Source organism: Corvus brachyrhynchos, unplaced genomic scaffold, assembly GCF_000691975.1.
Source record: "Corvus brachyrhynchos isolate BGI_N302 unplaced genomic scaffold, ASM69197v1 scaffold103, whole genome shotgun sequence".
Lineage (NCBI taxonomy): Eukaryota > Metazoa > Chordata > Aves > Passeriformes > Corvidae > Corvus > Corvus brachyrhynchos.
Window position 1 is genome coordinate 5,423,685 of NW_008237436.1, and position 23,195 is coordinate 5,446,879.

Here is a 23,195-nt window from a genome sequence, read left to right on the forward strand (position 1 = left end):
CCCGTGCATGGGGCTGCCAGAGTGCCCGCGGCCGCTTAGGTGTTTCGCTTTCACCTCGTGAGCACTTGCGGTTTGTTTTCTGGTGCAGGGTTTGAAGCCCAGACCCAGAAATGAAGAAGGTTCTGTGCGTGGAGCCCGTCATTTTCATCTACGTTTTTGCGTCTTTCCTGACGATCCCGCTGGTGGAGCAGTTCATCTACCGGCGGCTGTGGGAGCAGGAGTACAACTCCACTTTCGTGAGCGACAGCAATGTCAGTCACTGCGAGCAGAATAAGAGCAGCCCGGCTTATATCAAACAGAAGGCAAGTGGCGGGGGAGGAATAATAATTGTAAATAAACTTGCAGCCAGGAGGTGCTGCCTCAGTATAACCTCCTGTTTTATAACCTTAACCTTTAATGCTCCGGAAAGCCGTGGTTTTGTAACCTGCTCTCACTTCACTGTCTCCTCGCTCTAGTGTCATGCTGTAGGTAGTGAGAGTGCTTTAAAGACAAAGATTTGTCTGCAGGAAGATGCTGAGATAAACTCGTATTTTAGCGGGAGTTGAAAATCGCCTGAGAGAATGGGGACCAAATTACCATTGGGCTGACATTGCAGCGAGTACAACTGGAGGCTCCTCCTCCCACGACCATTGTGCCCGTTGTGTTTGTGAGCCACCCGTTGTCTCTGTGGCTCCTACTATGCTTTGTAACCATGTGAAGTTTAGCACATGCCCTGTCGTTTTGAGGAATAAGATCTAGCTTAAAATATATGTGTTTCAGAGGAATTACAAGAATGAAGAATGGGGGAAATTAAAATAAAGATTTTTGCGGTTTTAAAACGTGGGGAAAAAATTAACTGATCTTTGCATAATCAAATACAGTTGATGGTTTGCCATTCAGAGTACTAGTCTGCCTTGTTGGAATACAAAGACGTCAAGATGTCAGGATCCCATGGTCAGTTACATTTTTAGCACTTTCCCATAGCTCAACATGCTGGATAGCTAGTTGCTGATTGGCACCTCTTCCACTGCACTTCCACTGCAGTTTTAATGCTACACTTAAGCAGAGCTAACTGTGAGCTGCCAGCAGAAGAGATGGTCATTCTCCATTTCCCTTTCCCGTCTCCCGCCATGTGTTGTATCTCACAGTTCTGCAGTTACAGGTTATGGTTTGGATTTGAGTGGGGCACTGATTCAACAGAAAGCTCATCTCTTGTTTTGGGTTTTTCACTTTTTGAGTGTTAGGTTTTTTTCTGAAGCAGTACACTGTTCTGGCACGCTCAGTGGCCACATGATTGATGTGTCTAACATGGGAATAGCAGAGGGAACATATTTTCAGAAGAGGTGCAATAGAACCATACTTGTCAACAACAATTGGCACTTGAGTTGGATAAAGTGAAAGATGAAACCACTATAGGGTCAGAAAAGTAAATGATTCAGAGTATAAATTATACAGAAGTTGGGGTTACAGAAACAGTCAGCTGGCATTCCCTAACACTGCTGAAAAGGTGGTAGGTACTTTTTTGAAAATTTTTGCTCACATCCCTTATTTGGATCTCTGATGTGCTGCATATGGGCAAGACTCAATGCCTGAGCTTATCTGCCTCATTTGTCATATATAAAAGGACATTGTTAATGGTACATGCTTCCAGTGAAGGTGATCAAAGAAATAATTCAGGACTTGTAGTGTGGTGTAGGTTCTTTGTCATGTGACAGAAGCTGGTCTTAGTAGAAAGAATGTGAAAGTAAAAAGGTCAATAAATTGCAGTCCAACAGTGGCTGGACTGACCCATGGAGGTAATTACCACTTACTGTCTGAGTAAAGCTTGTATGTTACTCCCACAAAGTGTTTTTTAGTATTAGCCATTTAGCATTAGCATTTGGGGCTGTGTCTGGCAATTTTCTCCAAGAACATCATACATGGTGCATACAATTCTAATTGCAGAGCCCATCAAGCAATCTATGTTACAAATACATCTTTGCATTTTGCAACCCCCTCAGATTCAACCTGATTTTCAAACTGCCATCACTTATAGTTTAGGATATAAGACTTTGTATTTCTTTTTGCAAAACACTAAAGCAGAGTGCTTAATTTCTCTAATTTCTTTTATTAGATAGCATCTCTGGTGTGATGGCAAATTCACACTTTACAGGTCGTTTGGTTACAAAGTACAGCTAATTTGAGAACATGAGTCCTTCGAGACAGCGGTTGAATAATGGCCAACAGAACTTCTTCGTTTCCCTGTCCTGCCAAATTTCCATTCCCTGCATTTCAGTGATTGACAGTAGGGCATGAGCTTTTGAACAATTACGCTCTTGTCTGGATGCCTTGCTGCATTTTTATACCACATTAGTTACCATAGCGTAAGAATTTAAATGCTCAAACACGCATTAATTTAAGTGCAAATGGGCCTCTGTGCTGAGTAATAGTCCTGTGTATGGGCCAAAGAGTAGATCCAGTGACTTCATTCCAAACCCTTTCGCAAGGAAGTGTGAAGTAGGTGTTCTGGATCTTCCAAGACCTTCCTAACTGAATTAGGTTTATAGGTGTTGTAGCTTCTGCTGTAAGGCCCTGTTTGGCATTAATGTATAAAGAACATCTCTCTTAATAGTTAATTTAGTGTAAGTCCTTATGTTCTGAGGATGAAAAAGCTTTATACTAATCTCACCTATTTCAAAGCAAAATGTAAAAGGAAATTGAAGACAAAAATCACTTGGAGCCTGCAAAAAAGGTAGAATATAATTCAAAGTGGTTAGTCTTTGCAGAATTTAGATTAATTCTTAACTACAATTTGAAAAAAAATAGTCATCTTGTATTAAAGTGAGTTCAAAGTAATCTGAATACAAGATGAAGCATTCTGATCACTGACTTGGATAATCCTTTTTTAATACCTCAGAAAGAGCTATATTATTAATCATTAAACATTATTTATCATTCCATTTATTTATTATCCAATCCATGCATTTCCCCTTGCTACTCAGTAATATTTTATCTTACGAGCCTGTCAATTTATCATGTCCTGTATATTGCTCAATCTCAGGTGCTGCACTTCTCTCTTAATTTATATCCTTGTATAAATTACTTGCTTCTTCATTTTCATTCTTTTAATTTTGAAATAGGTGATTTTATTATCCATTTCTGTCCACCATGAGTAATCTTTCAGAGTAGAGTGAATTTGCAGATTAAAACACTAGGCCTTTCTCTTCAAATATATGTAGTTCCATTGATTATTTAATGGAGTTATGTGATTTTAAAGCAGCTGAAGGTGTGACCTATCATTTTTTATATTCTTTTCCTTTGGCTTTATAAAACCATAGAGTGGGCAGTTGCATGCCTTACACTCTAAATGGATTTTTCCTGTACTTAAGTCTTTAGTCTTCTTGTCAGTAGACATCAAGATTTTTTATGCCAGCAAGTTCATGGTCACGTGTGGTATCTGGATGTGGAGCCATGTTTTTTATGTTGCACAACTTCTTCCAAAATAAGGACACCCAAGTATTTTTTTTTAATTTATTCGTTCAGTTTTACACTTCATTATGGTTTGGCAATAATATTTGTATTATGTGGTTAATGTAGGTTGAGATGATACATATTAACTTTTATTTTTAATGTAGTAGCATTTGTTTGATGCTCATCTCTTTGAACATGACGATCCTAGTAAAGTCATGTCTGCAACTGTATAGAGTTCTCTTTGTCAGCAGCAGAGGAATTAAAGATCAGAACATTTTCCATCTCAGTTTGTTCAGTCTTCATGGTTTTGACCCTTCAAGGGTGACAACAGTGCTGGCCAGTGGACAGGACGTCTTGAATCCTAAGGCAGTCAGACACCATAAGGGAAGAGAGCACTTCAGAGTGTTGAGGATCTTGAAGGCTTTCTTTGAGAACCTCAGGTTCAGTTGAATTTTCCTCTTGCAATAAAACCTGGTATCTTGTAAGCAAATGAAGACATTAAATTAGAAACTCATGGTCTCTGTCTGTAAATAAAAATATGAATTTATAAAGCATTCAGCAGCTTTTAAAATTGCCCGAAGTACATTCCCATACGTTTTAGAGGTTTTTGATCATTTTGGATGCTGCTCAGTCAGGATTATGTTAGCTACAGAGGAGATACTTGAAACATGGAGTAGAGATGGCTTGAATACAGGTTGAGAATGGCGTGGGCAGACTTGCACAGCTGTACCTGTTGCTGACTGAAGAGCATAATGCCTGCCCAAGTCAGTGTTATGCCTCAGAAAACTCCAAGAAAACTTTCAGCATGACTTTACTCTCTGCATCTGAAAGTTTAACTTAGAGAGTATAAAGGGCTTGTGTGAATAAAGTTGCTTCCTTTTTCCTTGCTGCTCATCTGTCTGATCAGGTGGCTGTCTCTAAAGGGCTGTTGTGGCTGCTCTCTTGTCAGGTCTGCATCTGTGCATTAAAAACAAGATCTGAATTAGCTTGCTGAGTGTCCTTTAGCAGCTGGCTTCATAACAATCTTTTTTTTTTAATGAAACTTTCTTGAGTTCTTTTTTTCTGCAGCCATTCATGCTCTGTTAAATGGTTGGTTTTCAGCTACATTTTATTTTTATGCTTCTGTTAAAATGAACTCTGAAATTTTTCCCATAGTGGGTGTTTACAGTTTATTTTTTATAGTGTTAGCTGCTGTTCCTTTTGTGAATACCTGCTGTGGTGTATCTGTAGAGAAATCAATGTTTTGGACAGTTTCTGAACCCAGAGCTTTACAGTGTTTGCAAAATCAATTAATTCACATATCTCTGAGTCAGTATAATATTTAAAGTGGCATTTCACATTTTTCACTGTTATTACTGTTTGTAGAAGTAGTAGTAGTAACATTGTACAGTGGGATGTCAGAGCAAATCCTGATCTGTTTACTTGCATAATATGCTTTAGTCCATGAATTGTTTCTTGTAACCCCCTCAGTAGAATTATTTGGGAGGAAAAATTATCTCCTGTGAGGAGGAAGCATGGGGTGTGTTCCTTAATCAAAGACTGGTTTACTACTGATTTCTGGGCAGTATTAAAATTGCCCAGTGCCCTTTTGCCATACCCTGTATTGAAGGAGATACTTGCAGTTTAAGATACTTACAGTTCTTTTAAGTGCATGTTCAGAAGAATTGTCCTCTTGTCTGCATTGAAACTTCTCTGTCAACACACTAATGTGTCTTAAACACTAAGTTCTGGTTTGAAATGTAACAAGGAATGTTTGAGGAATATTGAAGATCAAATTACAAAAGCAGCAATCTGAATATGCAATTCCTTTGTATTAGTGATCACTGTAATATAATGCATTCTTATAAAGATATAGTAATGCACTGTATTTCATTATAGCCTAATATAATGCCATATAATCTTATAAAATTACATTGTATGTATTCTGTTTTATAATAGTATAATTTATGATCTATAAACATGTACAGTGATATTAATTATATTGCATACTAATAATTATGTATGTAATATTGTTACAGAATTTTTTCCCAATGTATTTTAGTATTTACAATTATTTTTATTTTCTCTTTGCAGGAAGTTCAAGAAAAAGCCTCTGTTTTTAATGTGCAGTTGGACTTAACTAGGGCCATTCCCAGCCTTTTAGTTGCCTTTGTTATTGTAGCTAATGGGGATCGCCAGGGACATAAAAGGTCTTTATTTTTGCCATCAGTGGGAGCTTTGATTTCTGGTATAAGCTTCACTGCAATATCATATTTTTCCTTGTCACTCTCTGTCCTGTTTGCAGTCGCATTTATTACTGGACTGTTTGGGAGTATGGCAACTTTCCTTGGAGGAGGCTTTGCTTACATAGCAGAGGAGTGTCATGATGAGAAGCAGAAAACAACACGAATAGCTGTAGTGGATATGATTTTTGGAGTTGTATCTGGATTGGCAGGACTGTCATCTGGCTACTTTCTAAGAGGAATAGGCTTTTCATGGACATTTGTGATAGCATCTCTGCTCCATGTCATTAATATCATCTATATTGTATTTTTTCTGGAAGATACTGTAGGCATGTCTCAATTCCAGCATGAGGCACCAGTATCCTGGAAAGAACTTTTTAGGGCAACATTTTCTGGAGTGTACATGCTTTTTAAAACTGCCCCTTACAAAAAGAGAATTTTAATAATTGTGTTACTTTTTACATTTATGACTTATTTTTTTACTCTGCTGGGTGGGAGTTCACTTTTTACACTGTATGAACTGGATGAGCCGCTCTGCTGGAATGAAGTATACATTGGATATGGAGCAGCTGCATTCACTTCTGTCTCTCTGACCAGCTTTATAGGAGTTTACTTACTTTCCAAATGTCTCAAAGACATTTATATTGTCTTTATTGGGATATTTTCTTACATTGGAGGAATGATCATGGCTGCCTTTGCCAAAACTACCCTGCTCATGTTTTTAGGTGAGTTCAGAATCGGTTGTTCTGTGGTCAACAATATATATGAAAATACTGCTGTGTTATTTGTAGCAAATGCAGGTGTTGGATATTGAACATAACACCTTGAAAGGGTCATAGAGAGATAAAATACACATGGTTGATCAGACTGATCTAGGATTTGATTAAAAGATGAACTATGTGGAGAAACGATAGAATTACTTGCTTATGATTTGGTTTTAGTGCAATAGAAATATATTTGATTTATTAATTTCCCTGTGCTTGGATAATTGTGTCTCAGTGCATATCCAGTCTGACTTTTCTGTTGCCTTTTACTATTTGGGGAACTAAGCGTTCAAAAGTATATGACTAACACATTTGCAATATATTTGTAAAATCCTGGATTTTAATTATTTCAATGTCTCATGACTGCTTTACAGTGAGAGTGCCATCTTTGTTCTGCTTTATGCCTATTCCTGTTCTCCGATCCATGCTGTCAAAAGTGGTTCTCACTGGTGAACAGGGTAAGTAGAATTTGATTTTGAACAATAAAATAATATGGTGCTTCAGAACAGAGATGTATGAAGATTACCTTTAAACAAACAGATCTGTATTGGTATTTTGAGACTGCTTTTCTTTCAAGTTCCATATAGTATGACCCTGTGTCTTGACATGAATGGCTTCTGGTTCTGAATTTAATATAAACAACACTGTGTTAAAAACTACTGCAAGTTTCAACCTTCAAACGAAATACTGCTCTTAAAGACCATGGGGAACTTGAAGCAGAAGAATGCTCAAGAATTATACAAGTCTGATTTCACAAGGGCTTCTGCATTTACAAGATTTTGACATGCAGCAAAAGATATATTTCTGTTACTTAGTCAATGTCACACCTACTAATTTAGACAGGTAAGCAGTAGGTGGTCAATCTTCAAAGCACTTGGAAACAACTGGACTTAGATCCTCAGCTATGGAGGAACCCAGCTTCATGCCTGTGGCTTCTAAACACATCCCAAGAAATGTAACATACTACTTCTCAAAGTCCTTTCCTTATGGAACACAGAAAAAAGCATGTCAGTCCTCAAAATATGGCTATAATATCCCGTATTTTGCTTTTGGGGAGCATCTATTTTCTGGATTTTGAGAAATACCCACTTTCTATAAACATTTTCCTGAGTTGCTTTGTTTAATTTTTTAAAATATTAATCTTTGTACACTAAAAAAAGATCTCCTTGTACTAGCTGTGCTAACATACATGTTTGGTATTGCAGTTTCTTGGCATTCTTCACAGCTTTGGCTACTTGAGTAGTCTGATGCAGGAATCAGGTTCCATCCTTTTCTGCTTACCTAGTGTGATTTTGGTTATGGTCCTGTGATGACTGTGAATGCAGCTTGGGAATATGCATTCAACGAGACACTCATGGGATAGACTGCCACCCCAAAGGGTAGTTCAGTCCAAAAAATGTTGTTTGTTTCTTTTCAAAAATGAGAAGGCAATGGTTATAAGCTGAACCAGCAGTCCTGGTTGAATCAGTCTTTTCCACATATAAGAGTGAAGATTAGAGAAGGAAGAAACAAGAAAAGGAAAAGTAAGAATGAAGAAGAAAACTGGAAGGGGTAAAGGGTGGAGATATGCACAACATGGTTAGTGAGGATGAACAGGTTAAACTTCATTGTGAGAAGCAAATCCAAGAAAATAGGCATGGTAACACAATAACAGTAAAGAAAAAATAGTTTCCGTCAGCAAAATGTGTTGTTTATTTGGTTTTTTTTTCATTTAAAAAAACTAGCATTTTGTAAGAGTTGCCACAGAAGACAATTTCATAGCAAAATATGATCCTCTAGTGCTTCTAACTTGCATACTTGGAAAAATACTGTCAGCAGATGTATCTTTTGAACCATATTTAAAACCTTTAGTACTTTGAAGAGTTTTTATTTTGTTTTGTTTGTAACTCACCCATTTACTTTTGGCAGGTGCTGTGTTTGCTTGTATTGCCTGTTTAGAAGCTGTGACCGGCACTATCTCACTTTCAGTTTTTAATATTCTCTATGCAACTACTGTTGCATGGTTTTCAGGCTTTAGCTTCCTCCTATCTGCAGGCCTTTGTCTAATTCCACTGTCTGTCCTGTGGTAAGTATGGATGAGGAGGGTTCTTCGACTGCCTTTGCCAGTGATTTCTATTTTGATGTGAACTGAAGCTGAATGGTTTAGTGTGGTAGTTCTCAAACTTTCCTGTCTGCTAGTGTGCTGTAGTGGCTCTAGTTTCACACCTTTTCCGTGATCCAGCTACCTTCCAACAGCTCTGTGCTGTGAATTTCCCCCAAATTGAATTCTATCCTGAATGTACTGCCAGTGGGATACACCACAGCCTTGAGTGCACATGTGCCTTTCCTTGGTTTGAGACCTTTACATGGTCTTTCTTACAGGAAAGCCTTTCCCACAGATCACATGAAAGGCATAAGCTTAATTTTGCAATCTGAGCTCTTCTAGATGCTAATGAGGGTTATAAACATGACCAGTCACCCACTGGGTTTAATCGAAAGCTATATATCCTGGTCTTTGGTCATGGGTACCTTGTGATCCAGTGCCATTAAAATCTGTCAAAGATTTTAAAGCCCAAAAGAATAAACCTCTAAACATGTTTAAAAAATAGGCCTCTATAGCAGTTGTTTCTAATCATAATCTATTGACTCTCTAGTAATACTGACAGGGAAGTATCATTCACGAGTACTCATAAAGTAAAGGTCACTTTACATTATTTCTAGTATAAATATTACTTTTTAGGATGCTGAAAAAAAATCAAAATGACAGAAGAATTGCTTTTCATTAGCTAGATTTACAGGTGGGGGAAAGATGTTTTTCTTAAGAGGGTGGCATTCTGGCTGGAGACTTGTATATTTTTTCCTAATACTTAGACTTCACCTCAGCCGCCTTTTATCTCTGCATCAGCTGCATTTTAAGATTTAAATAGGCAGTGAGAATGCTGTAGATTTAGAACATTTCACATAATTTCAAATCTATTCCTGCTTCATTATAATGCTTTACACAGTCTTTACAGAGAAGCTACACTAATGGTAATGATGGTATCAGGTAGTGATGGGTCTTAGACCTGAGGGAATTGAAGCAAAAGGGTCTTGCGTGTGTGAGTAGAGTACTTTCCAGTAAAGTAATAAAATAATTGAGAAATTCAGTTATATTAACAAAGGCACAGTAAGTACTTGTTCTATTAAATATTATCTTTAGTTTAGTTCCGTGTCGTAAGGTAGAGAAAGTTTCTGTTAAGAAAGCAAACTACTGCAGAAAAGGTAACAGATATTTACCATCAATTAGTCCATCTTGCAATCAGTATTGTAGTACATCATCGCCATAAATATTTGAAAGTTATTTTTCTTTACCTTCTGTCATTAGTTCCAGATATCTGACCCTTTGAATACCCTCTCTTTGCACCTTTCTTTTTAGCATGTCATGCGGTGTTACAGATGGAGAGCAGAAAGGGTAGTTGTTCCAGTCTGTAAGAGGCAGAGTGGTTTAGTACTGTTCTCAAAGGTAGCAGTAATGATATTGTCTGATTTGTGTAATTAGGGCAAGTAGTGTCATTGCTTTTGTTTACTAAGACACATCAACAGCTTGGTGCCACAGAGCATGGCTGTAGAGTGCTATCCAATATGTTTGTTGGTGCTGAATCAGCATGCTGTACTGAACTATCTCAGCTAAAGATACCTGTCCTATCTTTGTCTTACAGCTGGCTTCTGTGCACAAGCTGGAATGGGGAGGACTTGGCTCTGCTGGTACCTGAAGAAGTATCCAGCATAGAGAGTGCTGATAGTTGAACAAAGGATCCACACACCTGGGATTTCTAATCTGACACGCAGTGGCAGAGATCGTTATGTCACACAGAAACCACAGAGATAACACAACACAATCTCCAAGTGCCCTGCAGCAATAAGCACTAAATTGGTACCACTCAATACCCAGATTCTTTTTAGCACTTGACTAAAGCTAGCTCTTAACTATGCAAATAGGCTGGCAATTGAGATTAATGTTGCTTCAGCATGAAGGAAAAAATAAGGTAGGATGGTACTCTTTCCACTTACCCTTTCTCAAGTTTGAGAATGTCAGCTGTGGGTTGTGATACATCTTGTATCACTCTAATTTGGGTGACAGAGATAAGCCTATCAACTCAGAGGACGCTAGCAGTTCTGCTGGAGTCATTGGAGCTTGTGCCAGCTGAGGATGTGGTCCACTGTGTACATCTTGAAAGGCCTGTCTTAACAGTGAAGCCCCTACACTGACTAAAATTAGTAAACTAAAAAATAGGTTTTTTCAGAAAGCAAGCAAACTGGATGCAGTACTTACACCTGCTGTAAGTACACTTACTGTTCTGCAGCTAGCAGAGTGTTTGTGTAAGTTTAACATATGATGTGTGGACCTTGCCTGTGACTTAGTTCTTGAAATGGATTTTCACACAGAACTGTCAGGAACACACTGCACACTTGCAGAGTGTGAAGTTCAGCCTAAACTACATTTTGCAGAGGCCATATTGCACATTTATCATTTTCCATATCTTAAGGACTGCTTACAGACGTCTTTTTGTCCCAGAGATAGTTCTTGTTTTCTAGTGAAGTTGGTACTTGGCTTAAATGTTTCTTTTAGTGAAAAGCTGTGATAGCATTTCTTACCAATAGATCTTTATTTTTTAACAACCCTGAAATGAGGTGACAAAATCAGAATCATGAATCTAATCATCTTGCAATGAATGCAGCATAATTTATGAGCACTTCAAAAGCACTTCTAATCTTCAAAGCACTTTACAAATGCTATTCAAAACGTCCTTCCATAATAGATACTATCCTCCCTGTTGCAGAGAGAAATTAACAGAGAGGACAAGTGACATGCCCAGAGCCCCAGTGCAAACTGGTGAGAGTGGCAAACCTAGGAATCAGTTTCAGCACTGACTCCTCACATTTTCCCTTAAGATCTTTAAGTAGAAATTATCCTGAGTATTAGGTTCTGGAATGCACAGCACAGCAGAAGTGTGAACACCATGCTAAGGACCACTCCCATCTGTTGATTTTGTTAGGAGTTTGACAGCCAATACTGTTCTGATCTCTCAAAGCTGTGTGTGACTCTTGTCCCCCAAAAGAGAGAGGTAGAGAAAGCAAAACAGTGTAAACTGGTTGCCATTTAGAGAATGAAAACTCTACAAAAGCAACTACAATGACCTCACATGCACACAGCGTAGGATAAAAATGCAGCACATAGCATGTGCTGTATAATTGATGAGCTGTTTACAGCCACTGATATCCCATCCTATTAACGGAGTACTCCTGCAGAACTCCTCAGTGGTACTCCACCAAGAATAGTAATACCAAATCATGATGATACTATTGTAGATCGTTTGTAAAGGAATGATTGCATTGTTTCCAAGTTATGTATCATGATCACAGAGAAGCCTGGAAGAAGGTTCAAATAAATTAAAGGAGAGCTTACTCTATTCAGGAGACCACTGTCTACTCATCACAGGTGAAAACAGGGCCATTTATCCAGGCCAGAGGGAACATGCTAACACCTCTAGCTGGCTCTTAAACTCCTGACATGAGCCAGAAAATAAAACTGCTTACTGCCTTTGAGGTGGCCAATTTACTGCCAACTTGTTGGAAACATGAGCTGAATTCTACAGTAACCAGTGGGTCCAAAACATAATGAGTACTTGTAAAGAGATTAAGAAAACACTGATGTAAAGGATTTCAGCACAAACACGACATTGTCTTCCTTGCCTCTTCATTATGCAGTTACGTAAGGCTTTATGAAATTAACTATTTCATGCAAAACTGCCTGGAAATAAAAACACAAATGCAGAAGGGGTGTGTACCTTCACTTTCTCCTTCAGTGCACACCTCTTCTAGCACTCGGAAGCTCACATCAAAGCAAGCCAGTTCCACAGTGGTGGTGTGTCAGTCCAACTGAGGACAAGCACGTACAGTTCAGGAATGGCTTTGTTATGATTTGATTTTACTGTACAAAGTACATGCTGTTTGCAAAGTGCTTCTGGTAGATGGAGCATTTAGAACTGGCTATAAATTTAGGTCAAAACACATGGAGGATATGGACTGTATTTTTAAAATGTCTAGCACAGTGCAAGCTGAGCAACCAATTACTAATATGCTTCAGACTATTAAAGCAAAATCTTCTAAGTTTATAATAATTTCTTTATTTGTGTATAAATACAAATTATTTTGACATAATAATAAAATTTGGTTTTTTAAACTCTGTTGCATGTGTAGTTCTTGCACTTTTAAATTTTGTTTTGACAAATGGCCAATGGCAGGACTCATAGAGGATTGTTGGTGTAAACAGTCAGGAGCAGCACTATCCTATCATCTATTTTTTATGGTCATAACAAATGAACAGCAGAGCAGGAAGATGTGCTTTGGCTTCCCTCCTGCACCTGGGGAGAGGAAAGAATACTGCCCATAACATCAGACCAAGAGGAGGTGGGGAGTTGCAGAGTAGGGATAGCACTGGCACCTGCAAGAAGTCATGGTAGGGGCTTGTGTTGCACCTGCCAGACCACCAGAGCTGGAAGTGCCTTCCTCCTCTTACCCTGGCCAGATCTGTCCTAGCTCCACTGCCCATCACACCCCACTTGGCTGCCTCTGTGGGTTACTGTGTGCAGCAGTATTTACAGAATGAGGCTTGTACAGAATGGGAAGAATAGGCTGGGGCAGGAGGGCCGGTCCACAGTCCAACCACCTGCAGCACTGAGAAAGTGTAACCCTTCCTTTTTACCTCAAAAGCTTTTTGCCTCAGTCCTGCTTGACTCACATTTCTCTACGAGCAGCATCAATTCTTGCATGGGCCTCTTACACATACTGTTTACTTTCCAGCCTGGCTAACCCCTAGGATTAGCTTCCTTACAGACACAATGAACAATGCAACTTCCTGGCTCTGAATAGGGCTTGATCTTACCCATGATTATTAAAAAGTATACTAATCATTGAACAAAACTACCTAGAAATTGCATGCAGCCTCCTAATCTGCTTCTGGTTTTACACTGCACTAATGAGAAACTCTAGTAAATTACTTGTCTTGATGTAGTTTTGCTCAGATGGAACAGCATCCAACTTTGAACCAACACTAGAAAAGGCCAACCAACTCAGTACACTGAAGTGGGGAGCTATAAGGTACCAGTAACTGTGTACAATTGTTGGATGGCTCCCTGTTTTCTTGAACAGTGCTGGTAAGATGGCAGACCTCCGAAAAATCCATGCCAGCACCTTTAGCTTGTCCTAGATCTGGCAATGTAATCCCTCAGCTTTTCTGGCCTGAGCCTTGAGCAATACAAAGCCTACTGAACCCCAAGCTTGCTTTATAACAACAGTTTAGTTTTGCTTTACACAAAACTGCAGAGGAACTTGTCAATTATAAAACAGCAGCCAATTCTGATACTTAATAAAGTATCAGAAGGACAAGGACAGCTGTAGAAAACAAAAATGTGAGTAGGACTATGCTTACATGTTCAATTTATTGGTCCTATGTTTAACCTCCCTAAGGAAAAAAACCCCAACAAATTAAACAGCTTGTACTGCATAGCACAAGCCTCTAATCTCTACAAGTCTCAAGTGAAAGACAAATTCAGAAGCTTGACTTATTAAATGAAACAAGTTTATATATAAAACCAAATAAAACCACCACTGAAGTAAGTCGTACTATCATCTTAATGTTTCCAAAATGCTGCAACATTTTGCACATAAAAGCACTATAAAATTAACAGGACAGAAACTAGAGGCTTTGGCCCACATGGATAGGGGGATTTGTAGTAGCTATAAGTCCACTGAAAAGCAGAAGAGATGTTTGCAGCTGTGGTAAGAGGTTTATAGCAACATTCCTCCTAAAATTATCTACAAAACAATACTAATTACATTTAACCAAGTCATTAAAACCCGCTGAATAAAGACAGTTCCTGTTTTAGAAATACTGTTTCAAGTTCTTCATATCTGACAACAGATAACATTTTTTGAACCACAGACTTTTTTTCCTAATAAACCACATTGTATTAGCTGCCTTGTAGGATTGATATAACATATACAAATGTATGACACCAGAAATAGTTGTTACAACCCTGAATTTAAAAAATAAAGACACTCAAGCACACAAAACCCCTTCCAGTGGTCTGCTCCTTTAAAATGCGTATTTAAGTATAAATCTCTCATTCTTCCTTAATTAAGATCTGATTTTTGTAAACCCACAAATAATTATTTCTGTATGTGTACCACCGTATCTTCATGTTCTTACTGCAGCAGCTTTATTAGGTACTTTCATAATTCTGCATTCTTTCTGAATACTAAAATACCTAGACCTGGGAGCGCTCTTTTGGATTATGTTCACAAACAGATTTTAAAACATCTCTTTAAACCCCAAGTGGAACTTGCTTCCACTTTCAGAAACCAAAATACCCTCTCAGAGACACATTAAGCCCATTCTTACAGCAGTATTTCCAATGCTACACAAAAGCTTAAGGGCTCACTCATAAACAGCTGTCAACAGAGGGATACAACGTATGTAGCAGGACACCACTGGCAATGCCAAAGTTGAAGACCTTTAAAGATATTGCAATAAAAAGGGACAACACTGTGTCATGGATAAGAGATTCTTGATTTAGGATTAAATATATTTTGGAACGCAACAGCATTTATAGCAAACTTTTTTTCAATAGTTTAAAAAGTGTATGGAAATTTTCATGAACAAAGAGTTACACAACGGAAAATACCTTCCTCTTCCTCCATTAAATGCATTTACCACAGTAGTCAGTTTTAAAATGCGTGGGTATTTTTGAATTTCTTGCATACATACTTAGAATTTCCATATTTAAGAAGCTATAGTCCTGAGCAGTTCATGAAAAGGCATTATTTAAACTACCTAGTTACAGGACATTTGTATGATTGATAACAAGCACAGAACAATTTATAGACTTTAAACATTTAATGTGCCTTTTCATTAGGGAAGGCAAGTGATAACTAGGCCTGCTTAACACTGTGAGTGTCAATTTAGTACCATGTACTTCAATCTGCACTAGAAAGACACACACAAAACATTTTTGTGAAGTGTATTTTGTTACAATAAACCGAGCTTGTGCTCCATCATCATGTGTGGTTCTCCCATAACCTCACTCTGGGAAGGATCTGGAAAAAGAAAAGTTGACAGTATGAGGCCTTTACCAAGCTACAAAGACCAACAACAATTAATGACGGTGAACATTTTTTTTCATTATAGTGCTTAGTGCAACAGTTACTTGATTGATTTTTGACAGTGTTACAGAGTGTAGATCTGTAACTCAGAAGTCTCTATCCAAAGCACTGATCAGAGAACAAACACATACATTGTGGAACAGCTTGTCATAAGGACACACACATTTCAAGTAAAACCAACCAGTTTTACGTAAGCACATACTCCTACTGCCTGAATCTCAAAGGGATTACACTACAAATTTAGTGTTTGAGAAAACTCAAGTCGGACTGAACGTTTTTTCCATTGTTGGCCTACACCTCTTTCCAATACAACTTCCCTGCACCATAGGACCTCACAGTTATCCCTTCTGTTAGCTGGGACATACTCCTGGTTTCTCTTCTCCACCCAACTGCCTAGTTTCACAGAAATTCTACATCTGTAAGTCTCTCTGAGATTTCCTCCATTCTGTACAGTATAATTGACATTAGCCACTGTACTCAAAGGCTACCAAGGAATGTGCAGAAGACACAAGAGAGACCAATACTGACAGTATGAATTTCTTTTCCATACAAAAAAATTTAAAAAAAACCAACCAACCAAACAAACAAAGAAAATGAAGAAACAAACCCAGGGCCAGAACACAGGTTGTGACTGGGAGAAGTACTTCTTTATGGGTATATCAATCATGTTTTCCTTCCATAAATAAGACATATTAATGCCTCAGATTCCTCCAGAGACAACAAAAATATCTAATCCACTTCCACCTGATAAATATAGCCTTCTCAAAAACACTTGTGACCCACTCACTCCTCAGCACTCCATAAAAAACTAACAGCTTGTTGTGAGCAACGGTAAATAACCAAATTTCTACAAATTATGTTCAGCATTGCTCTACCCCCATAGAACCACAAAAGCCCAAGATTCCTTCCCTTGGTCCCTGCATACCCATCTCAGAAAATAACCCCAGATTTACACCATGTCTCTAGATTCAGATTTGTTCCTCCATTATTTCCAGCTTTGTATCTCCCCACCTATTTCCATTCTCCAATCCCACTTCCATGATACTCTCTGCCTCCAAGTCCTAACTACAGCTAGAAATATTTTGCTCAAAAGCCGTTTTTCCAGGTTTATTCTATTCCACCCATACTAAAAGTCAGCAGACCACTGCACAAGTGCAGCCTGTTCAGCTCATTTGAGGAAGCCTTTCCCCTGCTGAGTGTCTGTTTAATTAGTTCTGTATCTCTTCTCTAACACCTCTTCTTAATTACAGAACTTAAAAAATTTTGCAACCTCTGCTTGTCAAAATCTGCACAAGTACTTCAAAAGTTTCTGAGGAAAGAGCATGTATAATCTACTCCTTTAGGAACCCAGCCTACAAGCAAATACTGTCTTGCTCAGTATTTCAGAGTAATTGCCACATAACTTACAGCTGAACCACATTTATTTCTCCTTCCCCAGTGCTTCTTTGCTTTTAGGATTTAATTTTGTTCTTTGTATTTTGGGAGTTTAATTCTCTTGTTCAGTAGAGGCGAAGAACTTCACAGCTCCCAAATTTTACCTTTAATTGTTTCCATAACACTAAAGCCAGAATGTATTTACCATTAAGGATATCCTCAAAACCAATGCATTCATCATTTCCCCTCAAAATATCCATTGCCATGTTTGAGCTGTGAAGAAATGGGAGACGCTGGACCTGTAAAAAGAGTTCAAGCAAGAGTTCAAGTTTCTGCGAGTCTGAAATTGAAGGGGTTCATATTTGGATTTCTCAGTCTGGGAAAAGTCAACAGGCAGAAAAAACAACACTGAAATAAGAGAACTACTGGCACACAAAGACACACAAATACCATCTTCCTTCGGTTATCTAATTGAAAAGAATACCCTTCAAATAGATTTTTAGCTTTCACTGTGGTGTAGCTACTACAGCAAATACTACACTTCAAAAAAATAAAGAAGTACTTACTTTCTCCTCTGTAAAGCTCCTCTCACATAAAGCTGAGGAGCTTCACTGCAAACCTCCACACCCTGAGGTCAGTACTGGGCGATTGATGTATACTGCAGAGTATGGAAACTACATTCTAAGCCTCCGACATCTCTGACACAAGTCAGGAATACAAGTGAAAGAGCTATATTGACTTTCACATTCAAATATAATCCCCCTTTTAACTAATCTAAATCATAATTATGTCTCTGATCTCAACCAATTCTTAAGCTTCAAGTCCAGTCCCAGTTACTTTCAACACTCCTCTGTACCCTTCACCCACAGTATTTCCAAAAAATTTTCAAGTGGCCCACACAGAATTCAGAGCATAAATATTCTGAGAATGCATTCAACGCTACAAGAGATACTTCTGTTAAACCACAAGAAAACTTGTATATCCAACACGAATCTGGTAGTGAAAAACCTTCTGATCACCATATTTCTCCCACCCATCTCCCAAAACCACTTCTGGAAGACCCACTAACAGGATATCCTCACCTCCCTCCCTCTCTGCAATGTGCTAATGTACATTAGGAAGAAGATTCCTCAAGACAGCACAGCTGAGACCAAGGGATGTTTTCGTAAGTCACATCCTGACTTTTACATCTTCAGGACCAGTAACTTCTGCGAAGCTTAATGCAGCTCACTATGGTTTAGTAGCACCTGATCACTCAAAAGGAGTACAAAATTGCTCTAACTCACTTGGAAAAGCTACTCTTAGTAGCTTGACTACTTTCAAGAAGACAAAAAAGTTTACTAGGACCAATGAGTTTTCTATGTTTCCCTTTCTCCAGCTACCCTCAATCCTAAGAGAAAAGAAGAAAAAGGAGACAGACTGAGCTTCTCAATTAAGAGTTAAAACCTTTGAACTTAACTCCCTGTAGACCTCCCTTGATCTTACAAGAAAGGCTACGGAACAATAAGCACATAGCAAATTCTCTGTTTCAGGTTTCACATTACCTCTGTATCTACTCCCAAATCACTACCTGCTTCAGACCCCTAAGTCTCTTTTCCCAAAAAACTACAGGTGCAGAGATTCCTTCCCATGAAGGTCATACATTCTGCAGAGGAAAGTATTAATTTTAGGAATCAAGACTCAATTCCTCCTGCTTTTCTCTGAAGGCTTACAGGAAGCTAGTTCAGAGACTACAGCAGTTACCACTTCATCAAATAACTAATAAAACAACAGCAGCTAAAAGGCTTTAGCATATTGACTGTTCTAAAAATTAATAACTGCACTGTTTGGTTCACTGTTTTTAACAGCAGTTTCTTAATAGTGAATTAACTTCTTTTGGAAACATAAGTTTTCTCAACATCTCAACAAAGAAAGATGTGCCTCTGACAGCATGTTCCAAAATAAACATTTTTTCAAATGGCTTAAGTTACACCAGTTGGATAAAAATACCTACCTGTTTCACTGCTCTGAATTCCATCTGCAGCTTTAAAGGTGCATGGATTCCTTGAACATTTCTCAGTCTGGCAAAGTTGGTTTTATCTTGATTTAACTGGAACTGCCACAAACAATATTGGTTTTTATTTTAGAAAAAGTTACTTTCAAGTACAGCCATAGAAGAAATTTGTGACATCCTACTTAAAATAACCTACTTACTAAATTTGTATGTAAAAATTCATTAATACTATCAAAAATGTCTCAAGTGTAGAGGAAAGAAAGTGCTCCAGTAAGATTTGTTCTATGAAGCTGTAATTGGTTTTTGCTGGATTTTATTCCAAATTAATAGCAGCAATTTTATTTTGCTATTTTTTATAATCAGGACATGTAACACCACCAAGTGGTATAGTTTTGCACTACTTTACTACAATATTGTCTGGATGAACAGGAAGCTAAGTCCAGTTTAAAGATCACAAAAGCCAATTTGATGTCACTGCTAGTCATCAAAAACTATTTGAAAACACTTGATATACTTCTTTTCTGATCAAGCAGGAAAACAGAGCACCACTTACACTCCTTATGATTGTGAAAAGCAAATGAAAACTCATTTTTACCAAATGCTCTCAAAGTGATCAGTAAGTCAAATAAAATCTATTTAGTAGAGGCTTTTTAAAGAATAAGTGGTCACTCATGCATACTGGAGTACAAAGTAGTAAGTTATACTTAATATCAAACCTAAGCATAAATAATCAAAAAAATACAAACCTCTAATTTTAAAATCTGTACTCCACCACCATGACAAAAGACTCTTAGTATGAGAACATCAACCCATTTATGAGAAGCGATCTCAAAAACCAACAGGAAAATACAAGCCAAAGGCATAACAAGCATTTTCTTCGTAACAACTGTACTGAAAGCTCTTCAAAAGTTAGCAGAAAATACTATTTATATGCCTCATCCTAACTGTATAATTCTGGTTACATTATTTTTCCGTTTCTTTTATTTTATAGAGATAAGGATTTTTGGATAGCAGAAACATTTGGTTTCTACCAATGCTACTTGGAATAACCTTTTTAACATTTTTAGCAGTAAAAACAACCATAACTATCTCAGGCTAAGCTACGTCTTTTCCCATTCAAATATACATGAAAATAATTCTTAAACTGGCCTTAAACTTACGGAAAATTTAACCACATGTGGGAGAAACAATTTAGAAGATTCACATACTTCTTAGGGGATAATGTGGCCTGTTTTATTTCTGTGCCTTTTTGTCTCTTCAGCATCTTTTAATTACACAGGTTTTATATAGCAAAAGAGACTTATCAGAGTTTATAAAGAGTTAAAACTAAGTTACAGCAATCAGTTAAAAAAAATCAATTGACAAATAGCTCTGAAACATTTATAGTATATATAAATAAGCTCATGAAGTTGGTGTCACAATAACATCATCCTGTTAATGCAAGGCAACACTAACACTGGCTAAAATTAAAACATATTAGACATGACAGTCAGACCTTGTCACGATGCTTAACCTAGCACTTTGGAACATTCTATCAAAATAATGTCTTTGCTTCAGGATAGTTTGATACATCGTATCTTCTGTGCTGACAAAACAGGCACCACAGACATTCAGTTCAACCAGCAAGTCCGGTCTCCTTCTACCTTTGACAGACCACTTCAGAATGTCCACAAGTGATGACTGAGCCAGACCAGATTGCAAACACTTAATGGCAAACTGCAGGTGTAAAATGTGTAGATGGGATCAAGCAATTTATTGAAAAATAAATTTTCACAGGTTGTGTTCACAGGCTGAAAGTCTGAGAATAAAGATACATGGTAAATCTACAGACAAAATTGGAGGATCTGCCTTCCAGAGGTGACAGGTATGCCCCTGGCCTACCTATGGGTAGGTAGCATACACACTTTCAGATGACTAAACCTGACCACACACAAGTCCCTACTTGGAAGGCTGCTTATGCACTTGAACTGGAGAGATATAAAGTAAGAGATTAACAACATAGAGATTTGTCAACTATTGTTGAACATCTTCATTCTCTTAAGACCCTGCTCATTATTTGTTACTGCACAAAGCAGTCCAGATAACCACATTGTTAATTTACACTTTGTAATTAGTTAACTGTGAAGATGGCTACATTTGATGTTAAACTTACATTCTTTTCTGTCAGCTCCAGTGGGTGGCTGGGCAACAATTCATTTTTCACACTTGTAAAGCTAGAAGAATAAGTAGAAAAGACATTAACTTCAAATTAATCGGGATATAGTTTTTTAAATTGCATTTCAATTTAAAAATTGTATCTGAGATACAAACACCAGCCCACAGAGAGACACAAGTAGCAAAGTCTGAACCACAGAAAAAAAAATTAATAGTGAAGCAGCAAGTAAAACCTCTAACTACAGCACTACCAGAAGAAAGTTTCAGACATCCTTTATGCTTGACAAAATAGAATGTGTTTTTCTTTCGTGATTCCTTTCAGAAAGAGATGAAAATATTAATAAATGAAAACATTACATGTTTAATTATGCCCAAGCTACACTGTATCGTATTTTGAAGTCTCCAAGCTTTCGCAATGGAATACTGTACATACCTTCCCCCCCTAATGCCAGCTGTATGGCATTTTAAATTCCATGAACTTATTTTGGATTCACTACCCAAGACAGAGACCTAAGTTTTGAACTCAGGTAAAAATGGCAAACTCCAAACTATTTTTATTATATTACTTTTGAGTTTTGTCCCAATGCTAAAATTAACCATTTCCCACACTGTTATGACACACTTACATAAACGTATATTAAAACTATCAGATGTTTCACAATTATCAATACTTTGCTGTTTCTTTTCCGAAGAACAGTAAAAGAGGTAAAAGCCTGTTTGTAACACACCCTCCAAGAAACTTCTGTAAAAAGCCAACCTTTAGCATATACCGAAGTTCAACACTGTCTGTGACACAATTCAGCAAGCAAAAGTAAAGCGTACCCTCTGCGCAGAAGATCATGACCTTCAAATAGCCCTGAGGCTGCAACGTCTGTAAATGAGATACTATCCTTCAACAGAGAAGCAGTGCCTCTGGAATTCTGGAACAAAAAGAAAAAAAAAAAAGAAAAAAAGACGGGAGGATTACTTCAACAGAACCAGGCCACTTTTGTATGGGCCACCAGGCCAGGCAAAGGAAAGGAAGTGCTCAAAGTCTCCTTAAAGTACTCCTGGACAAGCCCTAGACTTTAGGAGTTTCTTTAAAATAGAGACGAGACAAAAACACAAACAAACACCCCAAAACATAAACCCCACACTAATACAGAATTCTTTCAGAGAGTCTGACTAAAACTAAAGGTACTGACAACATTTTTGGATCTCGTTGACCCAGATCAAGTTAAACTCACACTATACCCCCTGTTTGTTCCCACCCTGGTCTACAGGGATGGAAAGGAAAGAGGCAAGTCCTGACAGCTGACAGGACAGAAAGGAGCATTCTTTCATTTACTGCAATACTGACACAATTAAGTGTCGAATTTAGCCATGGTTTGAGGCTGCCATAAGGAGGAGAAGGTGTATTCAAGCAGTCTAGTATGCCAGTTAACTGAAAGAACAAAGGAAAATAATAACTTGTAGTGGATCACCAGAAATCCACAGACTTACTAAGTACTATTTACTAGTAAACTAGGCCACTAATTTCACTCTAACCTAACCGATTTTACTGAAGTGATTTTAGGATTGCTCATAAAAATTGCTCCACCAGTAGGGCAATGTCTAATAAACAGCAGAAGGTGACAGGAATAATCTCTGGAAGGTGACAGTGACGAGCATTTCAGTGCAAGGGTTTCTTCCAGCAGCACTGTCAGATCCAACAGAAAGCTCATGCTTACAGTTAAGATCTTTTGTACCAACATGTGAGCTTTCAGTAACATAAGAGCTATAAGACAGCCCTCCTGTAGTTACATGCGTATAAAGCATCTACCAGTTTACACACTCAGAACTGACCAGACCCTTTTGAGACTGCTGTAAATGAAAGGATTAAAGAGATACGATACCTGGGGGACGTGACAAGAGGGAAGATCAAAGTTAAAGTCACGGAGAAAACCACGGAACACTCCCCAAAAGCAGCACTCTCGAGTCACACCAGTGCCCGGCCCGTCTGAGGCGGTCCCAGCACCGCTGCCCACCGCGGAGGGCTGAGGCGTGACCTCCCTCCCGGAGAGCTGCGCCGCACGAAGCCACAGGTTGCGGGAGGCT

At 38.2% G+C, this 23,195-nt stretch overlaps 2 protein-coding genes and 1 long non-coding RNA gene across 5 annotated transcripts in view; 1 reads left to right on the forward strand and 2 right to left on the reverse strand.

The window, feature by feature from the left end:
* SLC46A3 (solute carrier family 46 member 3) overlaps positions 1-12,620 on the forward strand; it is a 13,092-nt gene extending 472 nt beyond the window's left edge. For 2 of the 3 annotated variants that reach the window (XM_017731374.1, XM_017731375.1), the window contains exons 2-6: positions 89-302; positions 5,503-6,376; positions 6,790-6,873; positions 8,324-8,480; positions 10,093-10,208. In XM_017731374.1, the coding sequence (XP_017586863.1) occupies positions 111-302; positions 5,503-6,376; positions 6,790-6,873; positions 8,324-8,480; positions 10,093-10,180 (1,395 nt within the window). In that variant the 5' untranslated portion in view covers positions 89-110 and the 3' untranslated portion in view covers positions 10,181-10,208. Of the gene's footprint in view, positions 1-6; positions 303-5,502; positions 6,377-6,789; positions 6,874-8,323; positions 8,481-10,092 lie in introns of those variants that run through there. The other variant, XM_008631456.2, reaches the window with a different exon arrangement.
* LOC108446008 lies at positions 3,476-5,534 on the reverse strand. Its single transcript, XR_001861115.1, has 2 exons — positions 4,160-5,534; positions 3,476-3,907 (listed from the first exon to the last, which is right to left on the reverse strand). It is a non-coding gene; the product is annotated as an uncharacterized LOC108446008 (long non-coding RNA).
* Positions 12,621-13,993: 1,373 nt separating the features above from the next.
* On the reverse strand, positions 13,994-22,087 carry POMP (proteasome maturation protein; the record flags this gene model as incomplete). Its single annotated transcript, XM_017731257.1, has 5 exons — positions 13,994-15,532; positions 17,178-17,271; positions 18,966-19,067; positions 21,118-21,178; positions 21,942-22,087. Coding segments are annotated over 5 exons (471 nt in total), but the record flags the coding sequence as incomplete, so codon positions are not given.
* Positions 22,088-23,195: the final 1,108 nt, after the last annotated feature.